We start from the raw sequence: 25,523 nt of genomic DNA on the forward strand, positions 1-25,523 counted from the left end.
CCCCAAGTCCCTCCTCCCGACCTTTTATCTTAGCCTGCTGGACACACTTTCCTCATTCTTGAAGAAGGGCTGATGCCCGAAACGTCGATTCTCCTGTTCCTTGGATGCTGCCTGACCTGCTGCGTTTTTCCAGCAACACATTTTCAGCCCAGCATTCTGATTGCCCAGCTTTGTACGAGCCAAATGGCAAATCTTCCCTGGTGTACTTTTACATTCCATTTAGAATTTTCTTCAATAGTACACCAGATATTTGGTGTTTCCTGTGATCCTGATACATCTTTGCGCTCATTCCATCTTGTAGTTTTTGGATTCCGTCTGCATGATTTAAAGGTAAATTATTAACTGACACACTAATATAATCTCTCATATTAGTTTTTAGAATTTATAAAATATTAAATCTGCTCATTTTATCATCCAAGTAATCTCTATTTGGTGGAATATCTAGTGGAATGCAAAGTAGTGTAACACTGATATTTAACTACATTATGATGCAGCCCTGTATTGAGCACCAGGGGGCATGAATGGATAGCTGGGGAGATACCACTTCAGATGTGCAAGCAGTTTAAAATACAGGTACTGCGAATCGACCTGTTCAGATATGTAATGACATGCTTCTAGGACAAGATTTATAAGGTTTGAATCCAGGCCTCCTGGCCCAGAGAGTGGGACACTTTCACTGCCTCAAACCAGCAATTTAATGTTGAGCAAGACACTCTGGCTCTTTACTCACCATTAAACACCAAATGTCTTTTTACTCGATTGCAATATTAATATTTTTCCTTTCAATTATTTATTGTTAAGAGCAATTTATTTTCAATATTAAGTATTGAGGATTTTGTTATAAAACCATGTATGGTCTAATTATTGAACACAGTGAGCGGCGTGCACAGATACAATTGAGATTGAGTGCTCCCTGGAACAGTCTGGCTTCAGCTGTCACCTAATTGAGCTCCAAGCTTATCCGACCCTGTTCCCTACCCAACTTTGTTACCATTAGTGTTTGTCAGCTTTGTTTTTCTTCTATAATGCAGATCTAGAAGTCATTTTCTCTCATTCATTAGATTGAGATTTTCTTTAGCAAAGATTAAGAAATGCTGCATTGTTTGCAATGCCTTTTTTTGTCTAATTTCTCCAATTTCAGCATAATAGGTGTGCTTTGGTTTTGTAAGTTGACTGTTGTTTGGTTTTACAGGCTGCTAAAGACTGTATTGACGCCAACATCTCCTTGGTATTTTGATTAAATGACCTTTCCTCATGTTTGACCCTCAGTGCTGGCAGACGATTCGAGGAAAGTTGTTCTCATTTAGATGAGCAGAGGACACAGCTCCCTTTTTGTTTAAGGCCCTCTGTCAATTGCAACAAAGTTGTCTTTTAAGCATGTCGCAATGATGTGTAATTAAACTTGGTTAACCAGACCAAAAATGAAGGAGAGACTACTCCCAAGGTTGTTTTGAGTGCAAGAGTGGAGTTCCTCACTCCCTGTCCTGAAAATAAAGTGTGCCATTAAGTACATGCACAAATACTGGTGATGAGCTTACAAAGCAGGATGGAGAGGCGAGTCTAGTACAGACGTGAAAGCTAATGCAGTTACACATCTTGAGTCCTTTGAATTGTGGCAACGCCAATACCTGAGTCAAATGTTTAGCTGTTCTTCTGTTTCTTTGGGAGTAGAGAGGTTTGCAGATCTTGTTCTTAGTGAACAATGTTTACTTTTTTTTCACCAGTGCTGGTTTCTGTATTGAGATTGATGGAGAAAAGAGCTTCCAATATCCTTACTATTTTTGTTCTACTTTGTGTTCTCTTTGCTCGAAGGCTACTGTCCCTCTGCAGAGTCTGGTGGTTATTTCATTTAAAACTTTTTTTTCTCTAAATGGAATATACAATGGCACACCGTGTTCCCCATCTGTTGATTAAAATGATAACTCCAAGGCACCTGGTTTTGTATATTCCATAGGGTTTCCTAGACCTATGATGTGATCACAGCAGCCATTTGAGTTTAGTGGTGTCCCCTTTCAAACCATTTTAGTCCATGAAAATCTCAGCTATCAAAGTCAAATGATATAAAAGCTGAAAATTTATAGTTCATTTTCTCTGCATTTTTATGGACTGGACCAAACCATCTCAAAATATACAGTGAAGATAGTCTACATACCAACTTTTTTTATTTTTAAAGGCAGGTATAAGCCTTTGTTCTGATTGGTCAAACAACCAGGTTTGAAGCAAAACATACTTTTATTCTTGCATTATAATTTCTGTTTTCAAAGACACCAATGCTCCATTTTGCCAATTTGGCAAAATTCCAGGAACACTCATTGAGTTTTGTTTGGGGTCCAAAGTGATCTAATGAACAAAACTACCTGTTGGGTCAAGTTCTATACTGACTGTGACACTCTGCACAATGACTTCAGAAAACACTTACATGCATTATTTGTTTAAAAAGTTTCAAGATTATTTCAAAGGTTTTAAATAAAGTTGGGCAGACTTGTTTCTGTTGGCGAATCTGTAACGCGTGGGGATTGAATCAGGGTTAACTCAAAAAAAAAGTAAAGGGAATGTTCGAAAGATATTTAAGTGAAAGGCTATTAACTCATGATTGAGGCAGATTTTTCTTCAATTTAAAATGGAATTTGAATTCAAAGAATATAAAAGACTGAAGATTTTTGAGGGTCCTGACCAGGCATCATGGGATAAATGCACGTTTCCTGAGCTGTAATTATTGCATATCAAATCTGGAGGTGAGATTTGAGTAATGCTGAAAGATGATAATGAAAATGAGATATGGAGCTCTCCTGGCTAGAGTTTAGATCTTGTAGTGATAAGAGTGAGCAAGCATTAGCTTTATGATGCAACAATAATTTTCTATGGCCATGGAATTCACGGGATAACTTGAATCAGACGTAGCTATCACCAGAAACAATCCCCAAGCATTTCAGCATCCAATGTGACAGAACAAATTGGTCCCGACAATTGTTCAGTGAACACATCCCACACCAAACCACGTGGTTGTTTGCATCTGACGAAAGCTCATCACTCACCTAATGGATGGCATCCTATGCTGTTCATTTTTCATCTGTTAAAACCTAATTCTTAATCTTCCATCATTCACACAAAATTTACTGGAAGAATTCTAAGTATTTTTATGCACTTTTTAGTCACTGTTCCTGAAATCCAAAAGGTTTTTGAGTTCGAGTTTCCACCCTTACTCTATAGAATTTTCTGTTCAAGAAAATCTCTCATTGTTGATCTAATTTAATTAAAAATGTTTTGAGATTCTGCACTTTAGATTTGGGGTGTGTTGGATTTTTCATTCTGTACATAACACAATTCATCCAAATTGAATTGATTTGTTTTTTCTCTTTAAACTCTTGATCATGAGGGAACCATTCAGTAATACTCTACTTTGTCTAGATCTGGTCATACAGTCTGACAAGGACAGAATAAAATGTCTGTGGTGTAGCGCTGACCCAGGAGAATAGTGCTCAGTCCTTTGTGATCCTTGCCAAGTTGGATGGATGTGTTGGACTGTCTGTAATTTCCCAATCCATTCATTGTCTTGATGTGACCATTCCTACAGGAGAGATGAGAGAATTGATATTCCAATTACAGATCCCTTGAGCTGCTCTGATATGGTACTGCCAGATGCATGACTTGACCACTGTTCTTTTGTGTTGCCCAATGTTGTCTCCTAGATTTGGGTGTATAGTTTTCATTGAGTTTGCATTACAAATTTATCTATGTGGAATGTTTAATCTGATCTCTGACCTGAAGGTTGAAAATGAGTGGAATGAGAGAGAACCATTCAACCCTTTTGAGCCAATTCTTCCTTACTTCTTCATGGCTTACCCAGTTTATTTTATCTCAAATGAACATGGAGTCATAGTGGCACAGAGGCAAATATAGGCAGCAAGTTTTAGGCTCTAACCATTTGCTGCCTAAACATGTTCATCATCACATTTCTTCTGTATTTCTTCCCCAAACCTTTTAAAGCTGTGACTCTCTCACCTGGCTTTATTAAGGACTAATGAGAACAGCTTTTATCCTGCCCTATCTAATCCTACCACAATCTTACACACCTCTATCAAATCACTGTCTCCTTAGCTCCAAGGAGAATTCCTTTAGCTTCTCCAATCTAATCTTAAAGCTAAAATCCCCTGTACTGTGGAAAGCGTTCTAGTAAATCTCTTGTGAATGCTACTGAGGACCATAGCTTTATAACCACAACACGATATAACATTCTGTGGTCTCACCAGATCTTTATAAAAGTTCAGCATAACGTCTATATTTGTGTACCCAACATTTGAGGCCCTAGATCCTATATGTTTTGATAATTATTCTCTTTCTATCTCCTGCCACTGTCAAAGATGGGTAGATTTGAACCTTGAAGTTTCTTTAACTTTATACACCCTTCGAACCAAATGAAACACAATCAAAAACATTAGTGTTGGCATCCTCTGAATTATCAAGATATAAGTATTAATACAGCAAATCCTACTTTATTGCATTAAAGTGATATTTGTTCTTACAGGGAATTTAGTCTCTGTGAAGTAAGGAGAGATTAAGCATTATTTAATAATTCGTTATCTTCCCAACTGTTAAAAGGAATAATGTACAGTCCATGTTAATCACCATGCATATAACAAAATAGAATACATTTCTAAATAAAATAATCTGAAAATTTGAACTGTAACCTTTTTAAATGAAACTTTTCTCCCTACCCCTCTGCTTCCCCACCAGATATGACTTGATGAAACAGTGCTGGCAGTGGAAACCATATGAAAGGCCAAACTGGTCTGATTTGACTAACAAACTGGAGGCCTTGATGAGCAATGCTGATGAAATTAAGTTGCTGCAAGTAGCTGATGAGCTGGACCTTAACCAGTACAAACAAGCTGCTGGGGTTTTCTGACTGAGGAATGAGGCTATGGCTAAACTGTCAACAGATGTGTGAAAGCAAGTGCTCGATTGAAGACCACAATGAACAATAAGCTGGATAGCAGAATTCTTGCCTCGCTGGAGAAAATGGGAATTGCTAACTTGGTGAAAGCTTTGAATACACTTTGACTGAATGCTATTTTATATGATCGAAGACTTTGAGGTATTATCAGCTGAGGTAACTAAGCAACAGCAAGTTGCTGTGCTCTCCAGGGAATTTCTTGTGACAGCTGAATTTTCAGTTTAATATGGAACCAGTTCACTTCCAAAGCAGCATGAATGCTCTTTGTTGTTTGGCAATAGCAGAGAATGGAATGTTCTAGAAGACGACATGACTGTTGCAGTCAGGGCAGTGTACCAATTAACCGAGACTAAGAATAGTTCAGGATGTAATGAATAAAAGCTGCCTGTAAGTCCTAAAGTAATGATCAGCAATGGGCAGAGCCCATAGCTAAAGGTCCATTAATGCAAAGGTTTGTTTTAAACTATTGCCTGTACTTGTCAATCTTACTGCTCACAATAGCATACATTCTCTAAACAACTTCAAACTGAGGGAGGGGAGTGGTTTCCTTCTGACTTCTCCCACCTGATTTGTGACTTTCAACAAATCCGCCACTGAAAGATGCGATGCCGTGAAAAGTCTCCCTGTATTTTTAATGAATAATAAGGCACACTGGGGGCAGTTTGTGGGGACTTTGGGAAGGGACAGTTCAAATGAGGGAGAGTCTCGTGATTTTGTATTATTATCCTGGTGCATTTTTCTGAATATATGGGAACTGCTGCATTTTAAAAGAATACATCTGTATTTGAAAGGTACAGACAAGAAATTTAAATTGGATTTTTAAAAAAGTTAAATTAAATCTGATTACTTATCCACACTTGAGTAATACTAATATGTTGGAAGTAGGAACACTGCAGTCAGTATGAAACAGCTAATAGCGCGTGTCTACCTTTTATCCGTTTTTACGTTTGATTACACATTTTCTTTCTTCTCTTTCCCCCAACAAACCCTTTTGATTGATCATCAATAGAGAATCACAGTAGACATTTCTATCCTTTATTTATTTGTGGCAGTGAAGGCCTCAGCTGACGTTATGACCTCCAGTGGGATTAAGATTTGAGATTTTGGAGCCATGAGCACTGAATCAGCATTGGGCTACCATTGTGCTGAATGTTACCAACTGCTAAATCCCTTTAAATTAATTCTTTAGCTGATAGTGGGCACTGCCAAATGAACAGACCTTTGAGGACTGATTGCAGCTGTAAAATATAATGCCTCATGACCCTCAGTTGAAGTTCACATTTTCTAAATTGCTGCCTGTTGCTCATCAACTATCCCAATCCCCTCATTTTTACTCCAGGGTCATGCACTGTCTGGGACATTACACTGGGGTCACTCCTGGGATTGTGGAGGTGGGGTGGGGGGGTGGGGGGGGGGTAGGGGGTGGGTTGAAGGAAGAGAGGCAGGGAACACACTCTAACCTAACTAAATGCAGTTCTCTCATTCCTGACTTGCAGAAGAGTAACTCGCTCCATACAGACCAGGAATGGTACCTGGCAACTGAAGGTGTGGCTAAATTTACACTGCTCTACTGTTGCTACCTTTTATCTTTACACAATGGGAAAGTTTGATGTTCACCCCAGGGTTGCTGTGTGGAGTATATCTGTAATCTTAGAATATGGCTGATCATGATCTAAAAGCATTGGGTGACATGTCAGCCAATCTTTGAGCTCTTGGACTGGGTTAGTAATGAACACACAATACAGTTTATGGTCATTCTCAGTTCACTGTCGTTCTTGCATAGTTTCCTAAAGGAAGGATTCTTAACTTTATTTTGCAGGTTTTTAATAATGACCTGCAGGATGCCATCTTAACTTAGTTAATATCTCTTCGATCCATCTGCTACAGTAATTGATGACACTAGACTGCATAGGTTGTTACAAGCAGCTTGGCTAGTGGGTGAACACACCAACTTAATTCAAAAACATAATGTTAAACATTAATACAACAATAAACAAGTGAAAACAAACCTTGGCCTGAGTTTGGCTATTGGTAATTAATGCTAAACAAAATGTTTCTTTAAATCGTGTTAAAACCAACATAGCAAAGACTATAGGCCCTGACAACATGCCGGTAGTGGTACTGATGACTTGCACTCCAGAATGAATCACATCTCTAGCCAAGTTGTTTCTGTGCAACTGCAATACTGGCAGTGAGTCAATCAAATTGTCCAGGGATGTAGTCCATGAAATAGAATCCCTACAGTGTAGAAAAAGCCCAATAAGTCTACACTGACCCTTTTGAAGAGTAACCCACCCAAACCCATTCCCCTACCCTATTACTCCACATTTACCCCTGACTAATGTACCTAACTGGCACATCCCTGAACACTATGGGTAATTTAGTGTGGCTGATTCACCCAACCTGCACATGTTTGGAGGAAACCGGAGCACCTGGAGAAAACAAAAAGGAAGCCAAATCTAATCTAGCCAATTTATTGACAAAGTGATGAACTGTGGTGTCGAATCATAGAATCCCTACAGTGTGGAAACATGCCCTTTGCCCAACAAATCCACACCAACCCTTTAAGAGTATCCGAACCAAACCCATTCCCCATTACTCTACATTTGCTCCATGACTAATGCACCTGACCTACACAACCCTGAACACTATTGGCAATTTAGCACAGCCAATTTGCCTAACCTCCACATCTTTGAATTGTGGGAGGAGACCAGAGCACCCAGAGGAAACCCATGCAGACACGTGGAGAATGTGCAAACTCCACACAGACAGTCACCAGAGGCCGGAATCGAATCCAAGTCCCTGGTGCTGTGAGGCAGCAATGCTAACCACTGAGCCACCTGTCAGCAGCTATTGTATGGCATTTCAACAATAATAAAGGTAAAGACACAATTGCACAACAGTCCTACCAGGCCAAAGAGTTGCTCACTCCGAGAAAGATAACTGGTTTAATCTGAGAGTCATCATTCCTTGGATAAAGGGAGAGAAAGTTGAGAAGGAGAATCCTTCGTGGTCACCTCAGCTGGTGTGGGAATTGAACCCACAATGTTGGCATCACTGCAAGTTACAAACCAGTTAGCCTGCCAACTGGGCTGACTAATCCCTTCCAACAATAACCTGCTTACCAGTCCTCAATGTGGGGTTCCAACCGGACCATTTAGGTCCAAACCACATTGCAGTCTTTCTGCAAACACCGGGAAAACACCCGAACTCAGTAATTTACTATCCTTGACATCAATACATGTCATGTCAAGCAGCCCTAGTGGAATTGAGGAAAAGCTCTCCAGTAATAGGAGTATAATCTCGCACATGGGAAGATGGTTGTCATTGGATGTCAATCATAGTCTCAGGATATGGCCGCAGGAGTGCCTAAGGGTGGGCATATTTTTCATCCACCTGTTCAGAGATGTGATGACCTGTGAAGCAACTGCGTCTTGAACCTTCGCCTCCTGGCTCTGAGGTGGGGACACTACCACTGCATCACAAGAATCCAAAGAGGGCTTAAGGCTAGTGTCTTCGGGCTAACCATCTCCAGCTGCTTCATCAACCCAGCAGGCTACCTCCTCCTGAATGAAGTCCTACTTCTCAGATGTTGTTGAAGCCATACTAACACAGGTAAATGGAGAGTATTTTACTACACTCCTATCTTGAATCTTTATAAATGGCTTTTTGAGATTTGAGAGGTGAGTTGTTCGCCACAATTTAGCTGTGACTTGCTGTAATTGCAGTATTTGTATCTGGTCTGGTTATGCTTCTACTCAACTTCAATGCACAGGATGTTTTGGGTAGGATCAAATTTCAATGTGACATGGTTCAATTCTGTCATTAGAGATTGACCATCACCAGTAAGCCACAAATGTTATTGCTGCATATCAGCCTAAATTTGAACAAAGTCCTGTTCATTTTGTGCAATGAAGATAGACATCTCCAGTATCTGAACAGTATGAATGTTACTAATTCTGTTCAACTACAAGTGAGTAGCCCCACCTTTTACTTTGTGATGGACTGATTGTTGGTAAATAGCTCAGGATTGCTGGGCCTTGGATAGACTCTGAGAAATCCATGACGTGGTATCCTGAGATTGAGATGATTGGTGACAACATCATGCTTTGTGCTAGCTATAATTTCAGTCAAGTTAGTGGAGAGTTGAATTGCATAGAAAGGTGTTCCTCAGCATGAGTCGATCTGCTTCTCCTTCCAAACAGAAAAGCCCAATTTAAAGTAAGCATATTTTTAACACCATTTCAAAATATAAAGTTTAACATCATATATTTAATTTTTAGCTTTATAATATTATATTCTGTGTATAGCTAATGTTGTCCCAATTTGAAATTAAACATTTCGCATTGACACCACAACTTAATCCATAAGAAGGTGAATTGAGCTGTTAGTGAGTTTTGAGAAGATTTGTAGCTCAGGTTGAGGTTCTGGATGTGGGCTTGCTTGCCGAGCTGGAAGGTTCATTTGCAGATGTTTTGCCACCATACTTGGTAACATCATCAGTGAGCCTCCGGATGAAGCATTGAGCTGTAATTATGTTGCAAATGTGTTTGTTTTACTACCAATTGATTTCACTTTCTTTAAAACTTCTTGAGACATCCTTTCCCACTTTGTATAGTCTTTTTCTTCCATGTGTTTGGTTGAAAGGTTGTACTTCAATTTATGTTCCTTTCTTTGTTAAAATAAGTCTGTATATTATACAGTCCAGTCTCTGATGCAAAGGTTTTGCAATTCAGTTTTGTTAATTTTGCCATGAACAATATTGATTGTGAGCAGCCGATCTAGCTTTTGGGAGCAGATCATTATGAACTGGAACTTTAAGAGATTGCCTGTCATTGTTGGTTATCCTATGAAATCCGCCACCTCCCCTTCAAATGTGGATACCAGGTTACCCTTGTTTAAAGCAGCCAATGACCATTCTGAAACAGTCAATTAGGAATTGCTGGAGAAACTTGGCAGGTGGGCAGCATTACAGCATAAGATAACTGCAATTCCCAAGACTACAAGGAACTAGAGAGTCAAGAACACAGCCCAGACTTTCATCCATTGATTCCATCTATACTCCCGGCTGCCACCCTCTTCTGTTGGGCAGGAGATATGAGAGTTTGAACACACATATATGAATAGATTCAAGAACAGCTTCTTCCCCACTTATTAAACTTTTGATCAGACCTCTCATATGTTAATTTTGATTTCTCGTGCGCTCTGCACTTACTCTGTAGTTGTAACATCATTCTGCACTCTGTTCTGCTACCCTGATGCATATTGTACAATCTGCCCATGTAGCACAGAAAGCAACACTTTTCAGTGTACCTCGGTATATGTGACAACAATAAATCAATCATTCATTGGTGGAGAGAAAGCAGTTAACATTGAGTCCAGTGACCCTTCTTCGGAACTGGCAGCTAGGAAAAGGTGGTATTTCTGCTGGTGGAAGGCAGGTGGGGGTAGGAGGAGGACTCAGTGGACAGATTGAGAGGGAGCCCAGAGATTAGAAGGAAAGGAAAAGTAAGGCGGATGAAGGCCTTGGGTTAGTAAGGGAAGAAATGAATAGATATGGGATCATGGAGCTATGTGTGGGTGAAAATAAGAACATAAGAAATATGAGTAGGTGTAGGTCATCGGGCCTCCCGTGCCGCCTTCGACATTCAGTAAGATCCTGGCTAATTTTTGTGTGGCCTCAGCTCCACTTACCCGCCTGTTCACCACAACCCTTAATTCCCAAATTTGGTTTTGACAAAGGGTCAGTTCGACTCGAAACGTCAGCTCTTCTTTTCTCTCCTTACAGATGCTGCCAGACCTGCTGAGATTTTCCAGCATTTTCTCTTTTAGCCTTAATTCCCTTACTGTTCAAAAATCTCTCTTTGCCTTAAAACATTCAATGATTCACTGGGTAGGGAATTCCACAGATTCACAACCCTTTGGGTAAAGAAGTTCCTTTTCAACTCATTCTAATTCTGCTCCCTCTTAGTTTGAGGCTATGCTCTATTTAAAGCAATCAATGTCATTATGGGATCTGGGGTATAGGGGTGAGCAATAGACGCTGAAGGTGGTATTCACACTCAAATTGTTGAACTCTGCATTAAGTCCTGAAGGCTGTAATGTCTCTAAGTGCAAGACGAAAGGCTATTCTTCCAGCTTGTATTGAGTCTCACTGAGCACTGTAGCAGGCCTGAGACACACATGGTAACTGGGGAGCACAGTGGTGTGTTGAAGTGGCAGGTGACGGGAAGTTCGGGGATTAGTGCAGAATTTTATGGATGGCACGGTGGCTCAGTGCTTAGCACTGCTGCCTCACAGCACCAGGGACCCAGGTTCAATTCCCACCTTGGGTGACTGGCTGTGTGGAGTTTGCACATTCTCCCCCGTGCCTGCGTGGGTTTCCTGCCATAATCTGAAGACGTGCAGGTCAGGTGAACTGGCCATGCTAAATTGCCCATCGTGTCAGAGGTAAATGTGGGGTAGGGGAATGGGTCTGGGTGGGTCGCTTTTCGGAGGGTCAGTGTGGACTTGTTGGGCTGAAGGGCCTTTTTCCATACTGTAGGAATCAAATCTAATCTCATCTTTATGGACAGAATGTAGCTGTTGTTCAAAGTGATCACCCAGTCAGGGTTTTGTTTCCATAGTGTGGAGAAGACTATGTTGTGAGCAAGGACTACAGGAGACTAGTTGAGTGAAGTTGCAGGTACTGCTTCACATGGAAGGTATGTCTACAGCCTTGGATAATGAGCAGAGAGCAACTAAATAGACAGGTTTTACACCTGCTGCAATTGCATGGTAAGGTGCAGTGGGGACATGTGTGAGGAAGAGCCAACCAGGGTGACTCATAGGGAGCAGGTCCTGCAGAATGCTCATAATTACCACCTTTTCATTGCTGGTTCTGAAGAAGGGTTACTGGACATGAAACACCAATTGCTTTTTGTCTACAAATGCTGCCAGACCTACTGGGTTTCTCCAGTACTTTCTGTTTTTGTGTGTTTCATATCTCCAGAATTCACTGTTCTTCCTTTTTCTCTTTGTTTATCTTAATCATTTTGCTTGAATTTTAAATCTGATCTCAATTTTGTTCCCTATTTGTGCAGTCAGACTGAAAAAGCAGGATAAGCTTTTTCAGACTGAGATAAGAAGAGTGGTAAGCCTGTGGAATTGTCTGCAGAAAAATGCTTGAGATAAAAACATTAAATTTTCCAAAGACTTAAATATAGTTCTTAGGGCTAAAGGGGTCAAAGGGTATAGGGAGAAAGCAGGAATGTGAGATTGATTTGGATGATCGACCATAAGAAATAGGAGTGTGGAAGTAAGGCCATTTGGCCCATCAAGTTCACTCCACCATTCAATCATGGCTGATGGGCATTTCACTGCTACTTACCCGCATTCTCCCATATCCCTTAATTCCTTGCGAGATGACCATACTCTGAATGGTGTTTAAAAAAACGTTCAAGTCTCTGACAAAAAATTCAAACAAACATTCACATTGTTGTGAAGGGCGATTGAATTCACCTCATCTTGCTTAAAGATATAATCGCATCGGCTGAATAAAATTCTCTTCAGCTGCATTAAGATTGTAATTTTGAGCTTTTACCTTCAACCTAGAGGTTTCACCATTTTTGTTTGGTTCACGTTCTCCCAGTCTGCTCCAGTTTTCCTTATTCCACAAAATGAAGTTTCTCCAATTCCATTTTGGAGAAAGTTGTAATTTCCTCCCTGTTCAACACCAGGTACTTGTTATGCAGCTCTAGTGTAAACACTGGGCAGAACTTTTCCATTTTCTATCAAAGTGCAGCTTTCCGTTATCTCAACAAGAGCAATGTATGTTGTATCTCAGATTTGCTAAATATTGTAGATGCATTTTTAATCTATTATTCCATAATTTATCCAATTAACATTGTCTCAGCAAGCTAAGAAAAAAAAAACAATGTCCTGAGATTGACTATTTCAATACATCTTCAGACAGAACAACAATTTTAATATCAGACTTGCACAAGTAATTGGTTTCACTACGTCACACGTTTTGTTTCCGTTTTACTTCAGTTTCAACAGCCTTGGGAAGCTTTCACATAATCATCGGAGATAGCAATACTTTGTCCCCAGCTAAATAATCTCCTGAACAGAAATCCATCATGACAATAGATAGGGGTTCACCTTCACAGTAAAATATGTAGTCACAATATAAATTTAACCTGCATACAAAGGAACAGGTACCCTTCTAAATATTTCTTTCCTTGAAGAGTTTCAGTTCATCTACCACCATCAGTAACTATCTTGCTCCTGTAACGCTAAGGATGACAATCAACATTTCTACATCACTAGAAACGAAAACTGTGATACTTCAAACATAGACTAAAAACATACAAACATGTTAATTAGGCATGATAATATAGAGTCAAAGTGTGGTGCTGGAAAAGCACAGCAGGTTAGGCAGCATCTGAGGAGCAGGAGAGTCAACGATTCAGGCAAAAGCCCTTCAGGAGTGTGGTAATATAAAAGGTCACTCGACCTCCGTAGCTTGCTCAGCAATGTTATATGGCCTCACCTCGACTTTCCTGCTTACCCCTGTGACTCCTTAGTCAATTTAACTTGGCCTTAAAAAAAAATTCAGTGGCCTTGTTTCTTGCACACCCTTGCTCTCCAGGAATGAAAATTCCACAAAACAATGGCCCTCAGAGAAAAAAATCCCCCTTTTCTGTCTTACAGGATCCAGATGTCGTCTCACCAGCACCTTTGCAGTAAGACATCCCTACTGTTATACTCCAACCTCTTTGAAATAAGGGCTAACATTCCATTTGCCCTTCCTGATTACCTGCTGCATCTGTGCTTTGTGTTTTGTGCATAAGTCGCCCCAAGTCCCTTGTATTGCAGCTTTCTGCAGTTTTTCTCCATTTAAATAATAATCTTTTGTTCTCCATTACAAAATGAACAAACCCACATCACACTATACTGCATTTGACAAATTACTTAATCTATCACTATCTTTCCTCTACTTTTCTCTACTTACTCCGTCCCCCATCTCTTCTGTCCTCCCCCCTTTTTCTTGCTCTTACGCTGTCTCTTTTACTCCCTCTCCACCCCATCCCCTTTGTTTTTGTCTCTCTCTGTGTCCCCCATCTATCTCTTGCTCTATCTTTTGCAGTCTCTCCATCTCTATCTCTGTCTATCTCTCTGATTTTCTCTGCCTGCCTGCTTTGCTCTGCTTTCTCCATCTGCCTGGTTGTCTAATTCAATACTTTTGCTCAAACAACCTGAACAGTAGTAAAATATGATAGAATAGAATCCCTACACTGTTGAAACAGGCCCTTCGGCTCTTAAGTCCACACTGACCCTCTGAAGAGTATCCCACCCAGACCCATTCCACCACCCTAATATCCTATATTTACCTCTGACTAATACACCTAACCTACACATCCCTGAACACTATGGGCAATTTAGCATGGCCAATTCACCTGATATGCACATCTTTCGACAATGGGAGGAAATTGGAGTACCTGGAGGAAACCTACACAGACAGGCTGGCATCGAACCCAGGTCCCTGGTGCTATGAGGCAGCAGTGCTAACTGCTGAGACACCGTGCTGCCCCTTGCTGAACTTTATGCTGAGTCATCAGTTCATCGGTCTCTGCTTTCCAAGCTCCTGAATAGTTGACCTTGAATCCCATTGCCAATGCCTATAAGTTAATCTTTCTCCAGCGTCCTTTGGCACTAACAGACAATGTGTGTGGTGGCCGGGGGTGTGGGTCTCCCAGTCAGCCCTACCTGTTGCAGAGTAGTACCCTCTGGTGACAGGTCCATTCCAATAAAGTCTGGCTTTGGAAACAGAGACAGCCATGTCCATCGTCTACCTCCTACACTAATTGGCATGAGAAAAGAATTCCAGTATTGATGTTTTGATCCATATCAATTCAATTCTGAGTTTAATTCTATTAATTAGCAACTATGTTTTTAACATCAAGACTCTGCAAAATTTGCTTCTGGCAAAATTGTTTTTTTAAAATTTGTTAATAAGATACATAGGAGCAAACTTTAACTTTCGCAGACCAGAAAACTGATGATTATTTGATCAGCTGCTCATTATAAGCTCACTAAGAGAACCGAAAAGAAGAAAGAGTTGGAGACTGGAATATTTATCCTATATTTTAATGTTGCTCATCAGTATATGATAGCCCATGATCTTGTTGCTCACTCTGTCAGATAAGTGCTGTTGGCTAGAATTTTAGTTTCTTGCATCTGGACGGTCAATTACAAAGTTATCAATTCCAAGCTTAACTCGAATTGCCAGAGGATGCATTTGTTATGGGTAAATAGGTGACATGTTCACAGGTATGTAAACATTTGTACTCCCAGTAAGCATAGAATCTTTCCACATAACACTACTTTCACTTTAACACATTACTAGTGACTCACTAAGATATTGTTTGATAAAATTAAGGAATGAAGTTCAGATTGGATATAGCAGTGAGATTGATTTTTAAAAAAATTGTTACAACATTCAAATACACTTTTATTTGTTTTTAGTCTGATGTTGTAAGCTCCATTTACTAAATGGCTAAACACTTCAGTGAGGTGACAACCTGTCAAAACTTGTGTTAGAAAATGCTAGCTGTTGCTAGATTAAAGTATTTATCATGGGCAACCTTGCTCACTCTGAAAGAAATTAAATCCTTAAGACAACCGCCAGCTGTTTCTGGCCAGCTTGTAGCTTGGAATTCTGTTTTATTAAATTTCATTCTAAAGCAATTAATCGGAGTGAAATGGACCCTGAGTTGATAAATTCTGCTCAGCCCTATTGTGACCTTGGCGTTGCTACGCTTCCATGGACACTAATTGGTCGATTTCAAGGTCAGGAGTGGATGGCCAACTTATGCAACTCACTGATCAGTGTTTCAGGGGTGTTGAATGGCTTATTGTACAATTGATTGATCAGATCCGTAGAAGCTATATGTGTATGCTTGCCTTATGGACACTTTTGGATAACTACAAGATATTGCTGGAGTAGCTGTAAAAGACTGGAGATTGCTGGAATAGAAAAGCAAAGAGTGAGAGAAGAGACACAAAGAGGGAATAACCTACAAGGTAAAATCAGAAAACACCGTAAATGGGGAGAGAGTAGTAGGGAAATGAAGAAGAGGGAATGGATAGCAGATACAGGACAATATTACAGTAAACAGAAGAGAAAAAGGTTGCTAACAGAGTGGGGTAGCAGATGAGTATAATTCGACTGATTTTTAAAAAACCAAGATTGAAGTTGGATCCCATCTGTTCCTTAGTATGTTTGGTAAATGAGTAATTAACTTTGCTTGAATATACTTGTATTACCGAGTTGTGTTTACCCATGAAGCAAATCACATTGCAAAACAGGACTGGGAAATTGCAGACAATCATGCATTCCTGATGAAGGGCTGTTGCCTGACCTGCTGTGCTTTTCCAGCATCACTCTAATCTAGACTCTGATCTCCAGCATCTGCAGTCCTCATTTTTGCCAATTTGCAGATGTCATTTTGAGCATTGGAGTCTTATTCTCTGCAATAACAACTGACTACTTCAATACTGCAATTGAAGACAGTGGGAACTACAAAGCAAACTCCACAGGGTTCCTTGTCCACCATCATGGACTAACCCTGAAAACTTACTAGTAGTTGTTTTAATTTTACAGTCAGAGACATAGAGATGTACAGCACAGAAACAGACCCTTCAGTCAAACTTGTTCATGCCAACCCGATATCCTAAATTAAGCTAGTCCCATTTGCCAGAATTTGGCCCATATCCCTTTCAACCTTTCCTATTCATGTAACCAATCCTGATGATGCCTTTTAAAATGTTGTAATTATATCAGCCTCCACTACTTTGTCTGGCAGCTCATTCCATACATGCACTACCTTCTGCATGAAAAGTTTCCCCTCAGATCCCTTTTGAAGCCCTCCCCACCCTCCAACTCACCTTAAAACTATGGTTTCTAGTTTTGGACTTCCCCACACTGGGGAAAAGACCTTGTCTATTCACCCTATCCATGCCTCTCATGATTTTATAAGCTTTGAGAAGATCACCTCTCAGCCTCCTGATGCTTGAGAGAAAATAGCCCCAACCTATTCAGCCTCTCCCTATAGCTCAAATCCTTCACCCTGGCAACATCCTTAAATCTTTTCTCAACCCTTTCAAGTTTCATATCTTTCCTATAGCTACGAGACTAGAATTGAATGCAATATTCCAAAAATGGCCCAGCCAATGTCCTGTACATCTGTGACATGACCTCCCAACTCCTATACTCAATATACTGACCAATAAAGGCAAGCATACCAAATGCTGCCTTCACTATCCTATCTACCTGTGACTCCACTTTCAAGAAACAATGAACCTATACTCCAAGGTCTCTTTGTTCAGTAACACTCCCCAAGACCTTACCATTAAGTGTTTAAGTCCTGCTTTGATTTGCTTTTCCAAAATGCAGCACCTCTCATTTATCTAAATTAAACTCCATCTGCCACCTCTCAGCCCATTGGCTCATGTGATGAAGATTCCAATGTATTCTCAGATATCCTTCTTCGATGTCCACTACACCATCAATTTTGGTGTCATCATCTGCAAACTTGCTTAGTATACCTCCTATGTTCACATCCAAATTAATAATAGAAGTGACAAAAAGCAGTGGACCCAGTACTGATCCTTGTGGCACACTGCTGGTCACAGGCCTCTCGTCTGAAAAACAACCCTCCACCACCACCCTTTGTCTCCTACCTATGGGCTAGTTCTGCATTCAAATAGCTAGTTCTTCCTATATTCCATGTGGTCCAACCTACTAACTAGTCTACCATGCAGAACTATGTCAAATGCCTTACTGACCTCCATATAGATTATATCCACTGCTCTGCCTTCATTAATCCTCTTTGTCACTTCCTCAAAAAACTCAATCAAGTTAGCGAGACACTATTTCCCACACACAAAGCCACATTGACTATCCCTAATCAGTCCTTGCCTTTCCAAATGCATGAAAATCCTGTCCTTCAGAATCCCCTCCAACAACTTGCCCACCACTGATATCAGGTTCGCCAGTCGATAGTTCCCTGGCTTCTCCTTTCCATCTTTCTGGCACCTCACCTGTGACTATCGATACAAGTATCTCAGCAATTACTTTCCTAGCTTCCCACAAGGTTCTAGGGTACACTTGATCAGGTCATGGGGCTTTATCCAACTTTGTGTTTTAAGATGTCCAACATCTCCTCCTCTGTAATATGAATATTTTCAGATATTGCCATTTATTTCCCCACGTTCTCTAGCTTTCACACGTTCTCTAGCTTCCATACCTTCTCCACAGTTGAATACTGATGCAAAATACTCATTTAGTATCTCTCACATCTCCTGCAGTTCACACCTAGGCAGCCTTGCTGATCTTTAAGGGGTCCTACTCTCTCTCCCTAGTTACTCTTATGTCTTTAATGTATTTGTAGAATCCCTTTGGATTCTCCTTAACCCTATTTGCCAAAGATACCTCATGCCCCTTTTTCGTCCTCCTGATTTCCTTCTTAAGTAAACTCCTACTGCCTTGTCCTCTTCTGGGAGTCACTCAAACACTATCTTCTATACCTGACGTATTCTTCCTTCTTTGTTTTTGACCAAAACCTCAATTCCTCTGACTAGAGAAATTGAGCACTCCCCACACCTACCAGCCTTACCCTTCATGCTAACAGGAACATACGGTGTCTGGACTCTCATTATCTCATTTTGAAGGCTTCCGATTTTCAAGCTGTTCTTTTGGCTCCGAACATCTGCCCCCCCCCCCCCCCCCCACCTCCAATCAGCTTTTGAAAGTTCTTGCCTAATACAGTTGAAATTGGCCTTTCTCCAATTTAGAATTTTTAAACTTTTAGATCCGGTCTATCCTTGTCCTTCACTATTTTAAAACTGATAGAATTCTGATCACTGGTCCTAAAGTGCACCCCCACTGACACCTCAGTCACTTGCCCTGTGTTGTTTTTCAAGAAAAGGTCAAGTTTTGCTCTTCTCTAGTAGGTACATCCACATACTGAGTAAGAGAATTTTCTTGTACACATTTAACAAATCTTTCTGCATCCAAGCTCTTAATACTATGGCAGTCCTAGTGTATGTTTGGAAAGTTAAAATCTCCTACCATAACAGCCTTATTATTGCAGATAACTGAGATTTCCTTACAAATTTTCTTCTCAATTTCCTGACTACTATTAGGGGGTCCATATAATCAATCCCAATAATCATTCCTTTTCTTATTTCTCAGTTCTACCCAAATAACTTCAGTGGCCATACTTCTCTGAATATCCTCTGTAAGTATAGCCGTAATGTTATCCTTAATCAAAACCACCACTCCCTCTCACCTCTTGCCACCCCTTTCAATCCTTCTGACAGCATCTATACTCTGGAACATTTAGCTGCCAATTCCAGCCAACTCTGAGCCACATCTCCGAAATAGCTATGATATCCCAGTCCCATATTCCCAACCATGAGTTCATCTGCCCTGTCTCTCAGGCATCCTGCATTGAAATAAATGCAGTTTAATTTCAGTCTTACCTTGTTCTCTACTTTGCTCCTGCCTGCCTTGACTGCTTGACTTGCTCTTATCCCTAACTGCATCAGCCTCATAATGATCTCTTTGCTCTCTCTCTCTCCCTCTGGATCCCATTCCTCCCCTTAGTTTTGTTAACCTCCTGTGTAGTTCTAGCAAATCCCCCTGTCAGTACTTTAGTTCCTTTCCAATTCAGGTGCAACCTGTCCTCCTTATATAGGTCACTTCTACCCCAGAAGAGATTCCAATGAGTCAAAAATGTGAATCCTCCTCCCTTGCACCAACTCCTCAGTCACACATTTCTGGTGCTCTATCCATCTATTCCTACTCTCTCTAGCACATAGCACTGGGAGGAATCCAGATATTATTACCCTTGTACCTACATTTTAACCTGCTGCATAATTTCCTATATTCTGTCCTCAGAACCTTGTCCTTTTCTCTTCCAATGCTGTTTGTTCCAATGTGGACAACGAACTCCTGCTGATCCCTCTCCCCTTTGAGAATATTCTCCACCCTCTCTGGGACATCCTTCATCCCAGCACCAGAGAGGAAAACACCCCATTCTGATGTCTCATTGTCAGCCACAGAAACATCTCTGTGCCTCTGACTAAAGAGTCCCCTATCACAATCTATCACTCAGAACCTGGTGTACCCCTGGTTACAGTGGAACCAGTCTCTGTACCAGAAACTTGGTTGTCAGTGCTACATTTCCCTGAGAGTCCAGCACCCCCTACATTTTCCAAAACAGCATACTTGTTTGAGATGAGGATAGCCACAGGAGACTTGTGCGCTACCTACCTACCCCTCCGACCGGTAATCCATCTACCAGACTATATCTGTGGTTTTTCTACCTTCCTGAAAGTGCCATCCATCAAATGCCCTAGCTTCTGTAAATGCCTCGTTGCCTCTGTTGCTTCAACTGATCCTTGCGATCCGATAGGATTCACAACCAAATACACTTCCTGCAGACATAACTATCAGTAATGTGGAAACTCTCCCTAATCTCTCACATCTGACAGGAAAAGCACATCATTGTTAAAGGCCATCTTTGTACCTGAGCAATCTACAGACCCAGAAAATAGCACAGTCCTACTGCTCTAAAAACAATGCTCCAGGATAACTTAGTACCAATTTTTTAATATTTTTAAAGTTTAGTCAGGAGATAGAGCTCAATAAACAGAGAAACAAAGCTGTTGTCGATTTACGAAAAGAAATGTTAATCTTGAAAAGAAACTCTTAGCTATTCCCCTACTGTGAGCAGTTCTCCAGAGGTCCCCTCAGCTGTGAATTTCACTGTTTGTTTATTCTTTTAAGAACCCCCATTTCCAGAGATAATTGTCACTAAACAGCAGAGGCAGGCAGTTATGCAGGTTCATAGCTTCTCTCTTCGCCTCCCATGTGGTACCTGCATACTCAATTCCTCCCATTTTAAAAGTACCTTTATTTTGATTATTTCTCCACTCCCCCCCCCCCCCCCCATCCCATCCCCACACCAAGTTCCTCAACAATGCAACAGCTTCTAAAATAGTAATGACTGCCCCAAACATTCAAGTAAGTCAGCTCCAATCTGAAAATACCTAAAATAAAAAGCCACGAATTTCTCCCCTCCTCCATCTTGGATTGTCATGGAACAAATGGAGAGTGGGATGATTTCACATTGATTGATTGATTGATTGCTTTTCCTATCTTGAGCATAAGACAATCAGTATTTGAATTACTTATTCCAATTTTTAAAAAAAATTGCTGTCCCTTGCTAGAAATGGAAAGGATGTTTTCTAAAATCTAGTTTTCGGATTCACATTTTAATGATGAACCCACAGCAAAATCCTTTTTAAGATGGAATCTGAGATGGGGTCTATTAACAAACCATTTAAAATGCAGGACAATTACTTTGATATTCCATTACATACACTTGAGAAATTAAGGAAGACAGACTAGGGAGGAAATGGGTTATAAATTCCAAGTTCTGGTAAATCACAGGTATTAAAAGTTGCAACTTCCATGAGGTCAGTGTCGAATAATTTCCTTATTAAGTTAATTACTTCCACCGCCCCCCACACACACACCACCCCACTTGCAATCATTGAGATTTGAGATGTTAAGGAGTTACAAAATGTATTTGAGCTTTGATATCTACTATTTTGTCCAGAGGTGGCTGGAAGCAGGTGGTTTATTTTCAAGTTAACTTTATTAGAAATGTCTTGACAATGCAGAAGGTTCACAAGATTCTGGAAATAAGATCATGCGATTATTTTCACTTTTGAATTGGATAAGGCAATTTTTAAAAAAGAAACAGAACTTAAAAAAACATGAAAATGTGGAAGAGAATACTGTTTTATTTAGAATTTCTTTTCTTGCCCTTTGGCCATGATGATATAAATCAATATTATGAAATGTTCTGTGATGCTATCACCAATTTCCTTGAATTCCAGGATTGTGTTCACCAGAAAACTCTAAAAATACAACGCATGGGTGTTCACTGAAGACAGAAGAAACCACATCTACTTTGCCTTTGGTAAAGTAGTAAAATACTGTTGACTTGCTTAATCTAGAATTCATATTCAAAATTAGCTATTAGCTAACTATCCACACTTCAAAGTGAAATGTTTTGTATTAAATGTTCCAATGTGTAGAATAAGGTGACTTTTGATATCTGTTCATATCTTTAACCAACTAAACATATTGGAATTGTGAAACAACAGCAAAACCCCAGTCTGTTCTTCTCTCCCTCTCTCAGTCAGCTCTCCCTCCTAGTATTCCTGTTTGCTTTCTGCCATCAGTTTTCTAGTTGCAATCCATTGTTCTACAACCTCTCCATTGTGCTATGGCAAGGTGAGGAATGCTCAACATAGTGGCTTTTCAAAAGATGTGCAGCAAAGCCAAGACAGCCAAAGTAACAATGGGGTGCCTCTTGCTCTTTGGGATTCTTCTGCAAGATAGCTGTTGGCTTCCATTCTCAACCAAAGATTATATTAGTGATGCAGTGACCAAGGTACAGTTACTTGGACTATGCTAACAATTTGCAATGGTCCTGTGGTCAATGTTTTGGTTTGCTTTCTCCATTGTTTCATCCTTGCTTGTTACAAATACAGATTATAATGGTTATGAAATAAGATTGTAACTCTTCAAAGAGAGTTCATGATTCACTCTGACGATAAGGCACTATGGTCTCTACAGGCATATTAAAAATCACTTGACTCTTGATTCTTCTTCAGAACAGTCATACTCAGTGGACTCAGCATCAATTCTGTTTCTCTCTCCAGAGATGCTGCCGGACTCAGAGTTCCTCTAGTTTTTATTTCTAATTTCCAGTGCTAATGGTACTTTGCTTTTGTTTGGATTGTTTATTTAATAACGTTATTGTCTTCGTCTGAGTTAGCTTAATTCAATATCTTGCCAGTATTGATGCTTCTGTGATTTTTCTCTTATCCGCTCATTATACGTGGGTGGCTCCAGCATGTATTTGTTGCAGACCTGAAACTGTCCTTTAGGAAGTCATAGTGCACTGTCACCTTGAACCACACCATTTAGGCCTCTATTTTGGAAGGTGCTGTTGCACGAGCCTTGGTAAGTTGCTGCCATGCATCTTACAATTGGTATGTACTACAACCATTGTGAACTGGTAGTGGAAAGATTAAATGCTTAATTTGGTGGATAATGTATCACTTCAAACAAGCAATTTTATTCTAGACAGTTTTCAATTTCTTGATTATTGCAGCTGAACTCATCCAGGCAAGTAGAGAGTACTCCACCTGACTTGTGCTTTTGTGGGAGAGTTAGTGAGTTAATCACTTTACAATATCCAACTTTTCCATTTGCAGTATTTATGTAGTTGGATAGGTGGCATGGAAGCTCAGTGATTAGCATTACTGCCTCACAATGCCAGGGACCTGGAGTCTATTCCACCCATAGGCGACTGTGCAAACTGCATATAGACATTGTCCCTTGTCTGAAGGGGTTTCTTCTGGGTGCTTTGGTTTCCTCCTGCAGTCCAGAGATGGGCAGGTTAAGTGGATTGACCATGCTAAATTGCCCATTGTGCCCAGTGATGTGCAGGCTACGTGGATTAGCCATGGGAAATGCAGGGTTACAATTGAGTACAGCTGCAATAGGATAGTGGGATGGGATGCTCATTGGAGTGTCAGAGTAGACTTGACGGCTGAATGGCCACAGTCTAGGGATTCTATGATTCTAAAATTTATGATCAATGGTGACACAGTTTGTTGCTGAGGGGAAATTCAGTGATGCTGATGCCATTGAATGTTGAAGAGTACTGTAACATTCTATCGTTAGCGACATTACTTATCAACTTAATGCTGGTCAACTTTTGCTGCATGTATGCAAGGTACACTTAATCAGACATACTGTGAATTAATGACCATAATCATCAGTGAACATCCCCACCTAAGTGCACATGTTGGTAGAAAGGTCATGAAGCAGTTGACATAGCTGATATCCACTGAAGTGAAAGTCATAGACATTCATTGTTCCCCAAGACACGTTTGTCTCTGGTAACCACCTTGAATAACTCCCAGATGTATTCTGTGTTGAATTGATTGGCTTTGAACTAGTGATCACTCTAACTAGTGGATAATTTTATACCAGGTTTTCATTGGCTTTAATTTGACAAAGGCTCCTTTATTGATCAAAAACAGCCAAGATGGTTATTCTCACCTTACCTCTGGAATTCCATTCCCTTCCCATGTTATGAGAGTCCCAAGTCGAAATCAGACTGGGCATCGATGGGCATGTTATTGCTAAGTAAATGTTTCTTGATAGCTCGGTCATTGATACCTTGTATTGCTTTACTGATGGTTGTACAGTGTGCTGCAATTGGCTTATTGAATTTGTCCTGCTATTAGCATACTGCATACCTGGGCAATTTTCCACTCTGAATAATTCAAACTGTGAATAAACTTGTTTTGAAAATTTTGGTTTCTTTAAAAAAAAACTAAATTTGGCATGGCTGATAGTAGACATTCTCTGAAGGCATTCAAAAAGTTCATTGTTCCCCAGGGCATGCCTGCCCCAGATTAATTTGTGCAGCTCATGGGAAATGAGGGTTTGCCAATGGAAGCAAGTTCTTGTGTAAGAAATGAGAACAAAATTAGCAGATAATTTGAGATGTCTATTGTCTCTGGCAGCAGTATGGCCTCTAAGAACACCATTTTGTTTAGTATCATCAAGGTTGAAGCCAGCAGGGACTGATGTAAAGCAGAAATGAAACAATTTGCAGATTCTAGAATGAAAGTGAGGAAAATGGACACTGCTTTTAAAACAGAGAGATTGGGCAAAACCAACTGCAGATGCTGGAAATCAGAAACTAAAACAATTTGTGCTAGAGAAACTACACTGGCAGAATCTATTGAGAAAAAAAGTCACATTTTGAATCCAGTGACTCTTGTTTAGGATGAGTTGATTTGTCCAAATGCCTTTTAAATGTTATTAATATACCCGCCTCAACCATTACCACTGGCAACCACTCGCAGAGGTTGGTACCCTGTGTGTACCAACCTCTGCGTATAAAAACAAGTTGCACCTCAGGTACCCTTTTATTCTTTCCCCTCTAATCTTAAACTTGATGCCCTCTAGTTCTTGATTCCCCAATCCTGGGAAAGGACGGAGTGCATTCATACTATCCATGCTTCTCATGATTTCATACACTTCAATAAGATTCCCCCCTCAGTCTCCTATGCTCTAAAGAAAAATGTCTTAGCTTGTCTCTCCCTATAACTCAGACTGTTCAGTCCTGGCAACAGCCTTTTAAATTTCTTCTGCACTCTTTCCAGTTTAATAACATCCCTACAGCAAGATGACCAAAACTGAACACAATACTCCAATGCAGCCTCACCAACGCCTTTTGGCATTCTGGAATCCTCAATGCATGATATGTGCCAGCTGAATGCAACTGGCACTGTAAGAGAATGCTTTAAGACTGGGAACATTGGTTCTGTCAATTTTCTTTGTGATGCTGTCCTGTCACCTGATTTAAAAATCACACAACACCAGGCTATAGTCCAACAGGTTATTTGGAGGCACTAGCTT

General features: G+C 40.3%; 1 protein-coding gene across 1 annotated transcript in view; it reads left to right on the plus strand.

Annotated features, from left to right (window-relative positions):
- Window positions 1–6,329, plus strand: part of LOC140486863 (tyrosine-protein kinase STYK1) — a 97,550-nt gene extending 91,221 nt beyond the window's left edge. The window contains exon 10 of the mRNA XM_072585913.1: window positions 4,735–6,329. Within this exon, the coding sequence (XP_072442014.1) occupies window positions 4,735–4,906 (172 nt within the window). The 3' untranslated portion in view covers window positions 4,907–6,329. The remainder of the gene's footprint in view (window positions 1–4,734) is intronic.
- Window positions 6,330–25,523: the final 19,194 nt, after the last annotated feature.

The sequence above is a fragment of the Chiloscyllium punctatum genome, chromosome 16 (assembly GCF_047496795.1).
Source record: "Chiloscyllium punctatum isolate Juve2018m chromosome 16, sChiPun1.3, whole genome shotgun sequence".
Taxonomy (NCBI): domain Eukaryota; kingdom Metazoa; phylum Chordata; class Chondrichthyes; order Orectolobiformes; family Hemiscylliidae; genus Chiloscyllium; species Chiloscyllium punctatum.